Raw genomic sequence first — 18,058 nt, forward strand, 5'->3', positions numbered from 1 at the left:
CTAACTTTACAAAATTTACAACCTTTGTAATATTCAATGGTTTCTTTTAAAAAGACATTTTATGTAATGTTATTTTTAGTATTCTGTAATTAAAATGATGAAAATGAATGTCTGTGATTTATGTTTTGTAGTTCCTGCTTTATTACTTGCGCCACAGAGTTTCATGTATTGAGTTGGTTTGTGTTTCAGCAGCTTTACAGGAAACCTACTGGCCTGATTTTCATGAGACTGAAAGGAACCAAGGAAAACCTTTTAGCTTTGGAGCGGATCCAGAGCACGTGGTGGATACACTAACTGTTTCTCTCTAACATTGCAGGGCGATCCGTGCTCTGAGTGCACCACCCTGTTCGGTCAGATGGTCCAGAAATATGTAGCTGCTTTTTATTTAATGTGTAGTTATATTTGCATACCTACACAAGTAGACAGTTGTATAACAAGTTGATCCGGAACATATTTCAGTTAAATGAATTCCTATATCAACATTGAGGCAGATGAAATAAAAACACATATTAGAAATGAATCACAAAACATTTATGTATTTTGAGGTTTTAACCACAAATATCCCAGATTTCTTTATCTCTCTAGCTGAAATAATAGTTGGAATGATAATACACATTTTAAATGTTTAAGATTAAATGTATTTTTACCCATACATTCTATGTATTCTCTTATCGCAGCTTATTCAGTATGAGGATTTGCTGCTTTTCTGTAAACTGGATATCTTAAGGATTCGGCCGGATCAAACAAGGTATTTAAAAATATTAAGACATCGTTTACAGTTTTTTGCTGTTTCGATAGACCAAATATGAAAAGATCTGAAGATAAACCAAAAATGTAAATAGATGCAGCCTCATTTTAATAGTTCAGTAGACAAATATATGAAGAAAGTCACTCAGCAGTTGCCAGAACAGAGTTGCATTTTCAATTAGCTTGTTTATCCCAACCAAGAAAACAAAAATACTCAGTTCACTGTCATTATACAAACAATACAAACAAACGTCAAATCGTCCAGAAATTGTTAGGCATTTCTTAAAGTGATTTAAACAATAAACCTTTATAATCATTGCAGATTAACAATTGAACTTTAATCCTTCCCATTCCATGAAATGTTTGTTCTTCCTGATCATATACCTGCAGCCCCTGTGCAGCAGATAAAAAAAAGTCTCATCTCCTTTTGAAGAGCAGCAGCTTTCTGTCCCAGGTGGTGCTGCCGAAGCTCTGGATGAGCTCCATGCCACAGTGTCTCTCCAGATGCTCCCTGGCCTGTTCTGCTACGTCCCCGCGGATCTTCAGGCTCTTGAAGTGGTCAAAGTCTGAGCGGCCCAGCTTCCTCAGCCTCCGGGCTGCAGAGCGGTAGCACTTCCAGGGCTGAGCCTCCAGCAGGAGGTGCTGGCTGATGGAGGCCAGGTGGGAGAGCAGCTGCAGCAGGCCGGCGTCTCCGTGGTTCAGGTGCACCCACATGGTGACGGCCAGGCACAGACACAGGTGGAAGTGGGAGCCGCCGTGCTGGTTGAGGTAATCCTGCAGCTGGTCAGCGTCTTTGGTGATGTCCAGAGGGATGAAGGAGATGCTGCTGGGCAGAGGGTTGCTCTGCTGAGCCCGCTGGATGAGAGTCTCATCCAAGTCGAAGCCCAGGAGATTAACTTTCCTCCTGTCTGACTCTTCTTCAGACACAGGCACCAGATGTTTGTAGAAGGCCACACTCAGATCCTGTCATTCACAGGGGAAGAAAAAGGAGAAACAAATAATGTAAAATGTGGATTCAAATTATATTCAGAGTATCAACATAATTCCCAAAGATGCGATGATGCTGTTCTGGATTACCATATACATCAGAGGCACTTGGTACAAAAACATAACATTACTTTGAACTTTTACTCAAGTAACAGAAGCAACAATACAATGTAAAAATACACTGTCGTGCATTTCAAATCTTATCTTACTGTCCAAAAAAGAACATGAGTATTAGCGTCGAAATACAACTAAAGTACCATAAGTTACATTATAAGGAATGGCTGATTTAAAAATAATAAAGCTGATATATGAGGGGTTTATATCAATATCTGTATACAATGTTGGGAGATTCATCCATAAAAATACAATATAACTTATATTCTATTTTGAATTAAAAAATATGAATCTGTAAAGTGAATTAATGTTGCCAAAAAAAAATTGTGAAGTAAAAAGTTGAATCTTTTCATGTGAGATGTAGAAGAATATAAGTATAATTAAATAGCATCAATTGGTACAATTACAAGTAAGTACCTCAACACTTTTATAGGGACAGTTTGTGTATTAAAATGAGTTTTCACTATAGGATCAGTCTACCTTCACATTTTTTTTAAAAATACATGAAATACTGACTTTTGATTGAATACTATATTATGATTTATTTTATTATTTCTTAAATGCCTATTATATGACTTTTTTTGGAGAGACGAAGACTATGACAGATATTTTTAAGGACATATTATACCATCATTGTTTTTATGGAAACGTAATGAATGCTGTACTTTGACTTTTAATATGTTTCACATAGTTTATGTTATACTGTTAATTATTGTAATGGCATATAAATGTATGAATTGTAAACAGACTAGGAGTTGAACATGTTGTGTAATGTTGTCTCAACATGTGATGAATCCCAATCTACTTGAAGAATTATATTATAAGGAATATTCCAGACCAAACGGTTAAACACAGATGTGAAGAGTCTCATACCCCAGAGTTACAGCCCACGTCCAGGATCAGTGTGTTCTGAGGGCCGTCTTTGAGGCCTAAGTCCTGCAGTAAAGTGGCGGGAATCAGACTCAGACGGTTCTCCGGAGGATTGAATGTGTAATAGTTGATAAAGTTGCCATAAGGAGCGGCTCCTGGGTCATTCATTTCTTCAACTTCAGCTATATCTACCGAGCATGTTGCCATCGTAAAGAGTGCGCCTTCAAAATACGTCCGGGTAGAAAACATGAGGCTGCAGTCATATTGCAGTTCCTGCTTAGTTTGTGAAAACCATAGACTGTGAAAACACCAAAACACCAATATAATACCTCATGGAGGCATTTAAATGTTCATGGTGTAGATACATGTTAATAAAAAGAGAGAGCTGTGTCAGATATTTGACAGTCTTTAATACGTTTAATGATTTTGTTTTACAGATTATACTTATTGTATAATACAGATTAGCCTATATTTATTGTATAATGTGTATTACTGCATCTTAAAGTGATGAAAAGAGGTGTTTTAAAGAGTAGTAATACAAAGCTTCATTGATTTGAAGTCACATGGGACCATTGGAAAAATGTGAGACTTAATAAAGAAAACAACTCCTGCCTTTTCTCAACACTGATAATTAAAAACTAAAATCTGTGTCGTACTTGCCCACTGTTCTTATCCATGGTCCAGTGTAGTAAAAACAATGCTACATTATATTACATGTACATGATATGGAAGCTATTGAAAGATATTGACATTAAATGAGACTTTTCCATAAGGAAACTTCTTCAAATGGCAAAAACACAAAAAAAGTGTTGTTGTTTTTAAATGTCGTTATACATCATATATAATGATGTTGTTTAAAGCATTGTAAACGCATTTTCATTATATATTTCCAATGTATTTTATAACATTGTGTCTGCTCCAGGTCAGCAGGGGGCGCTCTGTAGCTTTGCTCACAGATTTGCCTGAAGAAGAGAAAAGTCCCCTCAGTCTTTCCGTATCTTACGAAAGCGAAGGTTAGTTAGCTTGGGTGCTAACTTCACATGTCTGTGTGCTGACATTAAGGACAACTGCGACATCACTACCTGCGATTTGTATCGCTTTCGATATAAAAAGGTAAAATAACATTTCATTAAGTTCTTGCTCTTAGTTCTACGTGTTTTTAAGATGACCAAATAGTAAACTAACTTGTATAGTAACACAGCTAAACGACCGCTCGCTCGCTAGCCTGTAGCGATCAAGGGGAAATGTATGATTCTAGCAAAAGCAACAGTATATGGTTTAAACTAAGCATATTTAACATAATGGACTGTTAAAAAAACTCCGAATAGTTTAATTTGCTTCACATTATCAACAACTGCTACAGATAGCTTGGTGTGAGCGAGCAGTCTCAATGATATCAGCCTAAATAATCAGTTTTATTTAAGGTTATAAGAACAAACTCAAAATTACCTGCAAATCTGAGCAAGCTGTGTTTGGCTCAAACATGGCTGTTTTTTCTCAAATTAAAATTAGTTAACAATACAATAACAATAAGTATATAAATACAACTAACAAAAGCTTGTATCAACAAGCTTTTGTTAGTTGTATTTATATACTGATATATACATGTATCAATCAGTACCTACAACTGTCATAAATGTAGTAAGTAGAGGAGAATTCCCCTCTGATATGCTTGGGGTGTAGTAAAAGTATCTTTTGAACATTATCTATATTAAAAAGGCGGTGTATTGTGCCCCAAGAAAAGTAAACTTAAAAAAAGGACCTAAAACGGTCATAGTATGTCACAAAAAAAGGTCTGGATATCGCCATTATATCATATTCCTGGTATATTTTGTCTATAACAATCCTACAATAAATACCATGACAGCCCTAATGCCCACCCCTGTACTACCTGAGTAAAGTCATTTTCTATCTCTACTTTTTGTACAGTATTTTGATGCTGAACTTGCTCTGACTTTGTGTCCTTCAGGATCCTCAACATGGTGTCTGGGAAGCGCATCGCCGACTTCGGCTACAGGACGTTTACTGCCTCGATGATGCTGCTGTCGGTGTATGGAGGCTACATGTGTGTGATGCGAGGGTACCGCTTCGCGCAGAAGCAAAAGCAGCTGAAACTGGCTGCAGAAAACCAGGAGGAACTCCTCAATGAGTGACATGATTCTTGTTTTTGCACATGTGGACATTTCCAATTCCTCCCTTTTCTTTTGGTCCGTCGCTAAATCATGAAGATTCATTCTTCTCAGGACATTAAAGTGATTTCTTTGTGTGGGTATTGTGCCCTCTCAAGCAAGATGTTGATTATAAAAATGTCATCAAGCAAAATCAAACAAGAATATATTGCTTCAAAGGCTTCTGTAAAATCCACGTTGTGAGTGTATCAGAAAAGAGGATGGCTACAATTGTTTGTATTGTAATATATTAAATGCTTTAACCACACAAAGCAATGTTGTATTCATAAACATGACGCCATCACGAAAGACATTTTTCAACAACAGAATATATTTGGAAATATTTTTACAAGGAACTCAATTGAGAATGTGATACGAGACATTTAGTAAAGTCCTCATACCTGGATTCCTATAAAGGCAGTGGCAAACAATTTCATACACATTTGGTCTCAGAAGAAGTAGTACAAAAACACTGGAAATAAACAAGTAACAAAGTAGCTTAACAACATTGTTAAAGGAAAAATCCACAATACATCGCAGTAGGCAAACTCTTCTCTCGCAAACGCCTCAAGTGTTTACTTCTGTTCATACAAACAGCAGGTGCATATTTTAAAAGCTGATAAAACCACAGCTATAATAAGTTACTTATACCGTATTACAGTTAATTATACATAAAATACCTGCTGTTACATCACAGATTGAAAATACAACACAATTAGTGTTTTCTGCCCTTTGTGATCCAGTGTGATTTAACCCTTAACTGAAAAATAATGAAGTTCATCTGACCAATAAAACTGGGAGAGAACATTAAAACCAATCAACATCTGCAGCCAAACTCGGCACAAAACCAATCCCATCGTTTGAAAAATAAGGCTATACAAAACACTTGCTTCAACAGATCTCCATAACGTTTCCGCTTTTACATGTCACCTCTGGAGAGGTGTCGTACATGTCATTACGAGGCTCTTAGCAGATATCAGTGTATCCATCCTCAGTGTGTGTCGGTGTAAGCTTTGAACGTCAAAGACACACAAAGCACGTATTACATATTATGGGATGAACTGCTGGGGGCTCCCAGCCTCGTGTCACCAGCTGCTGTGGTTCTGCACTCGAGCTTTGGCAGCAGCACAGTGGCCGTTAGTGCCGTTTTCTCCCTTGGGAGAATGAGAGAAAGCCTTCGGACCCTCTGTGGGCGTGTCAGGCTCGTTCTCTGAGCTGCTCTCAATGTCACTGCGGACATCGTTGCACACCTAGGAAGCAGATGGAGCAGGAAACAGGATATTATTGTTTTGAGAGAAATAAGCTCAAACTACAGATGCTAATCAAATTAGCTCTAACACAGCTGTCCCACTCAAACTACACTGAATCGCTTAAAAAAATGAACAGGAAAGATGGAATCAAGCTGTGTGAAAGGTATTACAGCAGAGGGAGTCAACAGAAACTTACAGTGAGAAAAATAGATGGTAAAAGGTCTCAAGCGGAGAAAGCAAACGAAGAAGAAGCGAGAGGAGTGGAGAAGGGCTCATCGGACAAAGAAAGACAGAAAGACAGGATATCCCTCTCTCAACCCAGAGGGAGAGGAAACAAACAGCGTCTGCAGAGAGAACGACAGAGTCAGGCACAGCTCAGAGAGAAGTGCAGACGCAGCAAATTCATCACCAAAAAGCCTAATGGGTTCAGGACATTGATTGATTGATTTTGTGTTCCTTTTGCCCCTCAAAATCAATGTTTTATTTTCCACAGGGGGTTGGGACATTTGTGTTCATCTTTGCTTAAAAGAACATATTATTTTGAATCCTGAAATTCATTTATAGCCATTCATTTAGGCCACTTCGAACAAAGTTTGAGCTGCTCAAAACCTAATGAAATGATAGAAACTAAAAAGGTAACAGACAAGTAAGAAGACGTTTGTTTATTTGCAGGTTTTAGTAGCTGCAGGAAGGGTATTGATTTGTATGATGTCAAGTCCTTCAGCAGGTCCATACTGCAACATATTCCCTCAAATAATCTAGAAAATAAGGATTTAGTCAACAAAATGTAAAGAAATATTGTTTACGTTTCGGAGAGACAAGGGGATATCTTGTAATGTATTGTTATGCAACTATATAACATTAGGCAAACAAATAAGCAAATCTTCAAATTGATAGGCTGGAAGTATTGAGTGTCAAAATAGTTGGGCATTAAACATTTTTCTATCAGATCAACGAATGGTTTAATTGTTTTACTTTTACATCATATTATTACATGAACTCTCAGTAATGTGTGTGATGTGACCCACCTTGCCCCTCAGCACGGCTTTGACAGCTATACGGGCTATGAGGTAGGACCAGATGATGTGCAGCACTTGGAGGACGAGCAGTAAGAAGTTGAAGAGCCACCAGGAGGGGTACGGCCCCACTATGGCCCAGCTCTCAAACATAGTGGAGTTCAGGACCCTGGGGCAACAATGAGACAAACAGATGCGTGATCAAGCTGCACGTTAACCATATTATTAACCAGCACTCCCCTAATGAGGCCCTTTATAACAGCACACAATGTAACTCCCATTTGGATGCCATGGTGACCAAGCAGGCAAGTAACATATCTCGAGTGTAGTGTTAGGTGATTGGATGGTGAGGTCACGTCTTCCTTTAAATCTGTGTGAGTGACAGGAGGTTGTCAACAGACCCACATCCCCCAGCAGAGGTTCGGATTTCAGTGCAGGTCGCTGCAGCTCTACACTCATCACACCAAGACACTGAATATAGCTGCTCAGGTTACTGCCGTCAATGATAGGTTCCCTATTGTCTCTCTCCCTCTCTCTCTCTCTCTTTCTCTCTCTCTCTGGACGCCTAGCTTCAACATCCAGGCCTCCGTCTAACCACCTCCATTTAAAGGGATACTACTTTGAAGTGGGGTCGTTTTAGGTTCTAATGTATGGCCAGTAGATGGTGGTCAGCACACCCTAAACTCAGAGACGGACAGGAGTACCAGCACAGGAGCAAAGCAGTACATTGCTGTGCATGGGGCATACTTATTTTAGCCAACTAAAATAAACCACATCTAAAATAAAGTGTTTATCAAATTGAAAATATTTTCTCTGCTTTATCTTGCCATCAGACTCTGCTAACAAAAGCAGTAATTTTACCTCGGGGGTTGGTGCTCTACTGCTGCCTCGAGGTAAATTACTGCTCTTGTCAAAGCAGTATGGTGGTTTTGAAGAGAGCATAGCTAATGGTTCCACAAAAGGCTGCCTGATGGCAAGGTAAAGCACTTTGAATGGCTAAAATAGGTTTTGCTGTGCACAGCACTTTTTTTATTTACTTGCTTGCCGTTTATTTCTTCAAACTGGGTGTGTGCCGACCGCCATCTACTGTGACTAAGAAAGAGTACCTCATACAACCGCAGTTAAAATTATCTTTTAATTATTTTAAGACCAACAATTAGGAGACATCTCTGCGGTGCTTTGAGCAATTACTAAAATAATAATGAAACTGTTAATCGTCCTGGAAATGGCCTCATATGAAGGTGGTAGTTGTATAACTTATTCATAGCATGGCAGTCTTCACCTTGTTTTCAGAGTACAGGCCGTGTGCTACTGCTTACCACTGTTACTGAATACAAGATACTGTTTGTATTGAAATGTTCATAATTTAAAAATCCAAGCACTGGATTACATTGTTTTCTCTTCAAGCCTTTGCTAACTATAATAAAGCTAAACGACAGTGTTATGCACACAATTACCAAATTAATGTAAGCCACCTTTAAAGCTATAGCTTTATAATAATTTCTTGCTAAAATAAGATATTATGCATTAATCAAACTCAATATTATGTAGTATTATTTACTGTGAGGTTGAAGGTGTTATTGAAACTCACCATATTGGATAAATAACTAGTCGTGTGATGAAGAATGCCACACTGAACACAATGAACAGGAAGTCACACAGGCGCTGGTACTTGGCATAGTTCGCCAGCTTGGCTAGCTGTAGAAAAACAAATGACAGAAGCAACAGTTAATGATATGTTTAATGAAGAGTTTTGTTTCATTACCACATATTCCTGGGTTCACACAACTAGTCTGTTTGGTTTGCAGCCAAGAGGAAGTGAACTAACAATAACTATTCATCTCCATCGTTTAAAAGAAAACTGACTTGAAACCAAAAGGCTACTGGACAATATACTAATAAGAAATGACTGTTGTACATGTAGAAGTGTAGGCTTCACAACACCTGTATCAATCAATCAATCAATGTTTATTTATATAGCCCAATATCACAAATGTTACATTTGACTCAGTGGACTTCACAGTTTGTACAGAATATCAGTATGACAATACGACACCCTCTGTCCTTAGACCCTCACATCGTACAAGGAAAAACTTCCAGAGAAAACCCACAGTTTAAAGGGAACATGGGAGAAACCTCAGGGAGAGCAACAGAGGAGGGATCCCTCTCCCAGGACGGACAGACGTGCAATAGATGCCGTGTGTAAAAAGCAGTAACGTGTTTCTATATCTTCCTCATCTTTCCTTTATATGTTTAGAGTTGGTGTATCAGCATGTTGGCAAAACACCCTTTTTAAATCACATTATATTCTCAGTCAAAAAAGATGCAAATAAAAAGTAAGTATAAGGTATGAGATGAGAGGATTATTCAGGTTAGTTGAAAAAAAAAAGAATTGGTGTTTAACTTGAATATAAGTGTGTGATCACCACCGTGTCTGACTGACCTCTAGCAGGAAGTCGGAGGCGTCGTGTACGCACATCACGAGACTCCCTACTCGCGTCATGTTGTTGACGTAAGAAAAGCTGATCAGACCAATCGTCGCCAGGTGATGGATGAACATTATCATGAAGTCCTGAAGTCAAAGGTAAGAAGGATGGTTACATATGTGTACACCAAATGTTTACCTGTAAACATGTTCACTTGTTTTAAGTGTCTTTTTAACACAATTACCACTTCTTTGTTTTATTTGAATCATTGTTTGCCATAAAGTCATCGTATAATATGTAATAAAAAACTGCCATTAAAAAATAATAGTGTAGTACTCCATACATTCTTACTATCACTGAAAAGTCATATTATGGTATGCCATAAAAGTCATACAGTAGTATAGTTTGTAATATGAATCACAGGATATTAGGCTAAAAGCTAAATATCAGAAAGAATTTGCCAAGCATTTAGACGGCTCGATATAATACATTTTTCAAATAAACAAACAAAAGCCTGATGAAAAGCAGGAGAAAGGGAGGATCACATTTTGTAGCAGCATGTCATGTGCTCATATGTTCTGAATGCAATCAACATGGTCTCTTTACTCTTTTGCATGTGAATGGTCTGCAAAGGCTAGAATACGCAGCCATTGGACTTTTTTGTTCACTTCCGTGACTACAGTGACATCACTACATAACACCCACAAGTCTATTGGCTAGCGCTCCAACACATTGTATGCTAAGGGTAAGGACATCTCAAAGCGATTGACCAATCAAAACAGAGCCGACCAGCTAACCAATCAGAGCAGACTGGGCTCTGGTTTCAGACAGAGGGTGAAAAGAGGTGCAGCACAGGCAGTATGAGAAAGATAAAGAGCTTTTTGAACATTAAAGCATGGAGACATGTCACAGTAGAGACACAATACAATTATGAACCTGAAAATGAGCATCATAGTGCCCCTTTAAGAGTAGAACAGGTAGTGCTGGATTCATAGAGCCAGAAGATATGACGAAAATATTAACGGAACAACCTGAGACACATGCAGAGACTTGAGAGCAACGACAGGATTTCATATGTGTTGGTATGCATGTTCTGAATTTCTTATTTGACCTTTCTATACTGTATCTTTCACTTTTTTGTTGTTTCACATTACCATTTGTATTTGAACCTTTATTACTATTTTAGTTTTATAAACATATTTATATATTATTTTTCTTATCTTCGCCATTGTGTTAATCCTTTAACATCCCTTCAGATATCAATAAAAGCTTATCTGATTGTATCTCTTAATTCAACCTCCATCCATCAGTTTTAATGTTAGTCTCCACAACAGCACTTCTGAAGGAAACATGACCACATGTGGACATTTCTGCACAAGATCGGCAGACTAATCTTGTAGGATTTTAAATACTGAAGTTTAAGCGAGAAATAATTTGAGAGTTTGCAAACACAGTGACATGTTTTGTATTAGAACCTGAAAAGTGTATTGAAGTTTATTGAAGTCCTCACTGTTTGCATGAATACCTGCTCTTTTGCTTTTCTTGGGCATATTCACTACCTTTGTGGTGTGGGGCAAACTGTAAAGTAATTACAATGCAACTCAGCTGAGGAAGAGCAGTGAGAATCGCCTGGGGGGGATTTCCATTTAGCTTCATAAACACAACTCTACTTTAGTCTAGTTTTCCAGCTTCACATTCCTGATAGTTGCCATCTGATATGTCTAAAACATTCAACAGCAAATGTCTGCAGCTACTAGCTCCACCTCTCATATGCTGGAATTTATGTAATTCCAACAGAGTTAGGCCTGCTCCATTCTGAAATCACATGACTGTGGGTGCCCTCGTGCTGAAAATACAAAGCATTCACAGACGGAGCAGTACCAGCTCCACCACGCCCCCCCTCTCACAAAATTAAACATGTGACCTTCAAAAATTAACCCAAATGTACGATCTTGAAACCAAGCTAATTTAGCAGCACTTTTGATATTGATGCACTATCACTTATGTGCATACAACTGAAACACTTTGCAACACACATATACATAAATACTCACAAATATATTTCTGTCATGGAACAATAAAGGTATTAATGAAAGTTTCACATTGAGCAGCAACTCTGTGGATCCAGTGTGTGTAACAGTCATGTGGTTTCACTCACCTTTCTTTTAATGTCAGTGAACTGGGAGAACATTAGGGACCAGTAGAAAGCCAGTTCTGTTACATAGTAGTAGTAAAGACCCGGAGTCATGACCTGAAGAGGAAGAAAGGTGAGACAAGTTCAAATTAGAGTTTTATTATTTGAAAGTATTTATTTGACAGTGTTAAAAGGGAAAGAATGATGTATGGCCACCACTGTGCAACACATCCTGTCCCGGTGAGTCACCATGAAGTTAATATATCATAAAGCATGAGAAGATGTGCCGTCCAGTGAAATGTGTTATGTATGTTATGTGTCTTAATCTGGTTCATCTCATAACAAAAGGCAGATCTGCCATAGTTCATAATTGATGAACTACATTTGAATTGATAGCTTTGATATGGAAAATCTGAATGTGAATCTGCAGCGTGAGTTTTTATATGATTGAAATGTTACCAGTGGTCTGTGAATGAGATCTGCAAAAGAAAGTTAGCCGACATTATAAACCCAACAAAGAAACTGCATGATATTAAGACGGGATAAAATAAGATGAGATAAGATGGTTCTTTATTGATCCCTGTAGGGATGCAGGTGTCACAGCAGCAACAGAATGAGAAAGAACACAGATAGTACATATATTAACTGCTTTTTATAACATACTATAATTTATACAGGGAATAGGAGAAAGACTGTGAAGGTAAAGCAGATACTTAAAAGTTTCTAAAGTCAGATTCTCTGCCATTTACTCAACTGTTAAGTGACAGGTAATAATTATGAAAGCCTATTTACGCCATTAAAAGAGAAATGAAGATGAAACCTAAGATCTGTTTTTAATCTTTAAGTCTGTATAAAAAACTTTTTTTTAATTATAGTTTTGTATTTCAGAAGAATACTCAAAATATTGAGAAAACATTTTATTATTTCGAAACACTATGTCATTATATTGAGATATTACACATGTTGTAATGACTTACAGGATGTTCTTTTTAAATCATGGTCTTTTCTGGCTTTCCTTGGTCAACTGAGCACCCGAAATACCATTAGGCGCGTTCACACCGGAGTACTTTTCCCGTTTAGTTCCGTTAGTACCTCTTATTTTGCATTTACACCAAAAAGAGTACTTAGTGCCGGGAAATGTTACCCCCATTTTAAGTGCCTGCTAGAGAGGTGGTACTATCCTGGTGAGAAAAAAGTACCAATTTCTATTGGCTGGGCGAATTGCAAACCCCGTAAAACTCTGAAAAGTTTTGTGAAGCCGCCATTGTATTTGCTGGCATTAGCATTATTAGCCTTAGCATTAGCCCCGCGCACCAACGGAGAGAGAATAACTTATGGCAACACAAAAAATAACATGGGAGCGGTGGAGATGAGGAGGTGTCGGCGTTCTGCTGGGAGTCGCCGCAGCTTCTACTGAAGCCAGTCCCCAACTCCGGGGACTTCCGGCCGGGAATTCGGGTGGCAGTTTACGCCGTGAAGTGGTTTGGGCCTGCCAGTAAACCCAAAGAAGAAGAAGAAGAAGAAGAAGAAGAAGAAGAAGAAGAAGAAGAAAAGAATACAGAAAAGAGAGAAGAAGAGATAAGAAGAAGAAGAAGAGAAGAAGAAAAGAATAGAAAAGAAGAAGAAAAGAATAAGAAGAAGAAGAATACTAATAAGAAGAATAAGACTAAGAATAATCCTCCTCCTCCTCCTCCTCCTCCTCCTCATCCTCCTCCTCCTCCTCCTCCTCCTCCATCCTCCTCTCCTCCTCCTCCCTCCTCCTCTCCGCCTCCTCCTCCTCCTCCTCCTCCCCTCCTCCTCCTCCTCCTCCTCCTCCTCCTCCTCCTCCTCCTCCTCCTCCTCTCCTCCGCCTCCTCCCTCCTCCTCCTCCTCCTCCGCCTTCCTCCTCCTCCTCCTCCTGCCTCCCCTCCTCCTCCTCCTCCTCCGACCTCTCCTCCTCCTCCTCCTCACTCCTGCCTACCTCCTCCTCCTCCGCTCCTCCTTCCGCCTCCTCCTCCTCTCCTCCGCCATCCTCGCTATCCTCACTGCTCCGCCTCCTCCTCCGTCCTCTCCTCCTCCTCCTCCGCCTCCTCATACCTCCTCCTGCACTCACTCCGTCCTCTCCTTCCTCCTCCTCCTCCGCCTCCTCCTCACTCCCCTCCTCCTCCTCCTCCGCCCTCCTCGTCCCAGCCTCCTCCTTCCTCCTCACTTCCTCCTCCTCCTCTTCCTCACCTCCTTCTCCTCTCTCCTCCTCCTCCTCTTCCTCCTCCTCACATCCTCCTACTCCGTCCTCCTACCTCCTCCTCGACTCCTCCTGCCGCCTCCTCTACCGCCTCCTCTGCCTCCTCCTCCTGCCTCCATCCTCACTCCTCACTCCTCATCCTCCTCCTCCCTCCCCCCTCCTCCGCCCCTCCTCCTCCACCTCCCCTCAGGGAACTTATTCCGGTGTGAACGCGATCTGTACTTAGTGCCATGGGGGTACTAAGTGCCGGGCACTAAGTGCCAGGCACTAAGTGCCGGCACTAAGTACAGCAAAGTACTTGGTGTGAAAGCGGCTATACAATCCAAACAGTTCAGTTGTTTACTTTGTTCAATGGTAAGCTGATTAGATAAACAAAGACTGGAAGTGCATCATACCTGATAGGGATAACCGTACCAGCAATGCCGAGTATCCCACATCCAAGGAGTCTACAAACAAACATGGATTAGTTCAGAAAACAATCCAACCGACTGATATCTTTGGGAATATTCCCATCCAATAAAAAATTATCAATGAGAAAACAAACAATCACATCTCATTTCTCCTCCGTGTTTATAAGTGCTTCCAAGCTTGATCTGATTGTGTGCTCACCTGCCACAGAAACCGGAACCCATAGGTAAATATGCACAAATAAAATGTAAACCTCCACCTACGAGTGAACAAGAAGGAATTATGATCCAGAAAATAGGGCTGGTTAAGGAGAAACAGCACATTAAAAATAATCAAATATAGTAAGCATTCACATACCACTCTCCATCATAACATAATCTGATTATTATTTCAAATCTTAATCCTTACAATAAACAAGTCTTGAAGAAACTAGAACCACTCAAAATGCTCTCACTCTCATGGGCTAAAACTGAAGTAGTGATATGGGCTCATACACAGTATACATAGACACACAGCACCAGAACACACAAGTAGTGTGTGCTCATGCGTGCAGAGAGGTTAAAGGTGAACACAACAGGGATTAACCTACATGCTCTCACAGAACTTAGTGTGAGTGCTGGGTTTGTCTTGGTTCCTGCGGTTTCTAAACCAGCGCTGGACCTTTCGCACCTCCCAGTCCAGCTGCTTCGACAAGCCGTCCAGATGCCGAGAGTCTGGAGACTGTGCCGAGAGAAAACAGGGATGAGAAGACAGCTTGAACAGAAGAAACAGTTCCCAGTCCAAGCATATTACAGTTTATTTTTATATCAGAGGCTCTGAAGATAACACTCTCAGTGGGAGTATAGAAGTCAGAGAATAAAGAAATCCTGTGAAAACTGCAACAAAGAAAGGGAGACATTTAATAAAAACTATTACAATCGGGACAGAAATGTGCATAATATCATAAAATATGAATCACGCTATCGGTGCCCAGGGTGCAGTTCCCCAGTGGATTGTAGTCCATTAAACAAAATTCATCACATTAATCTTATTTTAAAGATAACTTTTCAAAATTCAAAGAGCTTTACACAGGCTGCATTTTAATATGGATTTATTCGGAGAGGTCTGACTTGCTGTTCAATAAAAAAAAAGGACAAAAAAGATTCCTCAGCCTTAACATCTATTGTTCAATGCAATTATACATAACATGTAAATTAGACAGTGTTATAATGTGAACGCAGCTTCACAGATGATATCAACCATAGCTGATGCTCCAGAGCATTAACTCTAATATGATGCAAAGAAAGAAGCAGACCTTTGTGATGGATGTAAACACTTTCTCCAGCACCGCATTAGAATGAGCTCTTCGTCCAACACCAGGGTGGATGAGGAGGCTCCGGGCACAAGGGCTGGCAACACACCTGAGGCAGAGGAGAGAAGGGGGGACGTTAAAACATCTAACTGGAGGCTTACAGGAAGTGCTTCGCTCACATTTTAAACATCGACGGGTGCTGAGATGAATAACCAGGGAACCGAGGAAATGTGTTCAATGAAATGTGAACATGTTTTTATTTGTACATGCGTGTTTATTATTTTTGAGAGAATAGCTGGAATACAAACAGCCACATAATGAAACAGCTTACTGTATACACCTAGTACAAAATAATATACACAGCAAAATGAATTATATTGGTGCACATTCGGTTTTTTCAGTTCAAGTTCCCAGATGTTGTGTTATGTGAACATATTTGAAAACGATAGCTCTTTTTTTTTTTACATTTGGTGGTATGACATGTTCACCAGTAGTAATATTAAATCTGTGCATGCATATTAGCTCCTACCAAAATATGCAGACACGTGCCAGTAAAGGCAGGAAAATATTATAATTGTTTCCAGATAAACATGTTTGGAAACAATGTAGGTTTCAAACTTTTAATAAAATAGGCTTTGCAAATAAGAGAGGAAATGCTGAATGTAAAAATAACTTTTGTTTGTTCACTCAAATATTCAAAAGGGCACCCTTAAGATGCAAAACAGCAACCACTGAAGTGCTACTCCCACTGTTGCGTCAGCTTGCTTCCAGCTCAGGCCCAGTGTGCAAAACCTTTCCTGTTATTTCAGAAAGAAAATACACAGAGCGTGTTTTTTTTCTGCCGGCAAATTCACCGGCATAAAGTTTCAAGAAAATATTGCCATTATTGCATAAGCCTGTTTGGCTTACATCAGATAAATAATGAAAAACAGTTCAAACTAGCTGAAGGGGAGCTTTTTTAAATCCCCAGTGATTCTGGGATGTCTCCTTCGGCATAGCAAAATGACGACCTTGTTCGACCCCTGCCTGTACTTCTGTTCTGCATTATGACTGCACAGTCCCTTTTCGCTGGGAAAGAAAGCTAAGTATTAATGCTTATATGAACAAAATCAGGAAAGTTCTGGGACAAACAGATGCCACATAATGTGCAAAACGAGCTGTCGTAGTCGAATTGTGCTTGTGCTAATCGATAACACTGATGTTCGTTCATAAATATTTATTTGTAAACGATTTTTTGCATCTCCATAGAGGCCATAAATCTTTATTTTTGTGGAAGGCATAGCTCAAATATAACACAGATAGAATACAGGCTAAAATAAAGCAGCCAGCTGTGAGTCAGGTGCATTCAGGTTCAGTTTTATGGGTCCGTTTTGATACACGAGCAGACCGCTGGGCTGCGACAATGGCTCTCTGTGCGCAGTTACACACTGACCTTCCAAGACATCATCAAAAAGCAGGATGACAGGATAATTAATAAACAAGGACAATATTTATTCGTGTCACACAACATGCCTCAAAAGTGACAGTGAGTCACCCCCCCCCCCCTACAACAACGTGAAATGTCACTGTACTATTGTCTCATTCAGCTCTCAGAATATAAATCAACTGAAAACATGTTTATAAACCTACACGCTACTATTATTTTATACATGCAAATGTCAGTTTTGTTTTGACATCAAAGTTCAATATTCAAGACTTGTTTTCTGGGTTGTGAACAGGGTTATAAACAGGGGTGCACATAACTTTTTTGCCCTGGTTCTCAAAGGAGCACCTGGAGATGTTGCTTGGTGCTCATCCTTAAAATGAAATAAACCGTAACTTTTGAGGGGGTCTTGACTTTATTTGCCAGACACACGGCACTGAACACACATGCAGAGGTGAACACAGAACACACATGCAGAGGTGAACACAGAACACACATGCAGAGGTGTAGCACGACCAGTTATCCTACAAACTGTCATCACTACCCTCCTGACTGTTCTCCTCTCTGTCAGACATGGTAGCTGATGATGTAGGCCTACTTCTTTCTCTCTGGTTGAGTCTGCGATTAGCTGCTTGCATCCACAAGTCAACAGCTGGTTTTGGGTCGAAAGTCTCTGTTGTCATCTTAGACAAGTGGATGTAATCAAATAAGTATGTGAACATAACCAATAACCTACCATAGCCAATAACAAATTAATGTAACTTATTTTATTTATGTTGTTCATTCATATCTTATTTTACCTTAACATTTATTTATTTATGCATTTTTTTTTATCTCTCCAGTTTTAAAGGATATTTTTGGTTACTGTCCTATAGTATACATTGGAATGATTTCAAACCTGTTTATCCCAATAATTATAAAGGAGAGCCTTGGAAATATGTGTTTACATAAATTGTGACCAAACCGTTTGAACTTAGACTAAAGTTAACTATCTAAACCAGGG

The 18,058-nt window shown here is 39.5% G+C and overlaps 3 protein-coding genes across 4 annotated transcripts in view; 1 reads left to right on the plus strand and 2 right to left on the minus strand.

Moving 5' to 3' along the window:
* Window positions 1-833: 833 nt before the first annotated feature.
* On the minus strand, window positions 834-2,967 carry LOC117539503 (pre-miRNA 5'-monophosphate methyltransferase). The gene is made up of 2 exons (XM_034205702.1): window positions 2,722-2,967; window positions 834-1,710 (listed from the first exon to the last, which is right to left on the minus strand). Exons 1-2 carry the CDS (start codon window positions 2,965-2,967, stop codon window positions 1,165-1,167), a joined length of 792 nt encoding a protein of 263 aa, XP_034061593.1. The 3' UTR covers window positions 834-1,164.
* Window positions 2,968-4,690: 1,723 nt separating this feature from the next.
* LOC117539542 (cytochrome c oxidase assembly protein COX14 homolog) lies at window positions 4,691-5,154 on the plus strand. The gene has a single exon (XM_034205747.1). The coding sequence runs from the start codon at window positions 4,698-4,700 to the stop codon at window positions 4,869-4,871; it is 174 nt and encodes a 57-aa protein (XP_034061638.1). The 5' UTR covers window positions 4,691-4,697; the 3' UTR covers window positions 4,872-5,154.
* A 41-nt stretch (window positions 5,155-5,195) lies between these two features.
* Window positions 5,196-18,058, minus strand: part of cers5 (ceramide synthase 5) — a 24,638-nt gene continuing 11,775 nt past the window's right edge. The window contains exons 3-11 of one of the 2 annotated variants that reach the window (XM_034205745.1): window positions 15,636-15,741; window positions 14,931-15,061; window positions 14,543-14,600; window positions 14,329-14,379; window positions 11,737-11,829; window positions 9,596-9,724; window positions 8,744-8,850; window positions 7,165-7,321; window positions 5,197-6,136 (exon numbers count right to left, since the gene is read on the minus strand). In XM_034205745.1, coding sequence (XP_034061636.1) covers window positions 5,972-6,136; window positions 7,165-7,321; window positions 8,744-8,850; window positions 9,596-9,724; window positions 11,737-11,829; window positions 14,329-14,379; window positions 14,543-14,600; window positions 14,931-15,061; window positions 15,636-15,741 — 997 coding nt within the window. In that variant the 3' untranslated portion in view covers window positions 5,197-5,971. Of the gene's footprint in view, window positions 6,137-7,164; window positions 7,322-8,743; window positions 8,851-9,595; window positions 9,725-11,736; window positions 11,830-14,328; window positions 14,380-14,542; window positions 14,601-14,930; window positions 15,062-15,635; window positions 15,742-18,058 lie in introns of both variants that reach the window. The other variant, XM_034205746.1, reaches the window with a different exon arrangement.

Source organism: Gymnodraco acuticeps, unplaced genomic scaffold (genome assembly GCF_902827175.1).
Source record: "Gymnodraco acuticeps unplaced genomic scaffold, fGymAcu1.1, whole genome shotgun sequence".
NCBI lineage: Eukaryota > Metazoa > Chordata > Actinopteri > Perciformes > Bathydraconidae > Gymnodraco > Gymnodraco acuticeps.

What these genes read in the sequence shown, in the direction of transcription:
- LOC117539503 (XM_034205702.1), bottom strand. Translation starts at nt 2,967, where the DNA reads ATGTTTTCTACCCGGACGTATTTTGAAGGCGCACTCTTTACGATGGCA. An exon ending in ACGTGGGCTGTAACTCTGGG is followed by an intron (nt 1,711 to 2,721) that starts GTATGAGACTCT and finishes TGTGAATGACAG; the next exon opens with GATCTGAGTGTGGCCTTCTA.
- LOC117539542 (XM_034205747.1), top strand. Translation starts at nt 4,698, where the DNA reads ATGGTGTCTGGGAAGCGCATCGCCGACTTCGGCTACAGGACGTTTACT.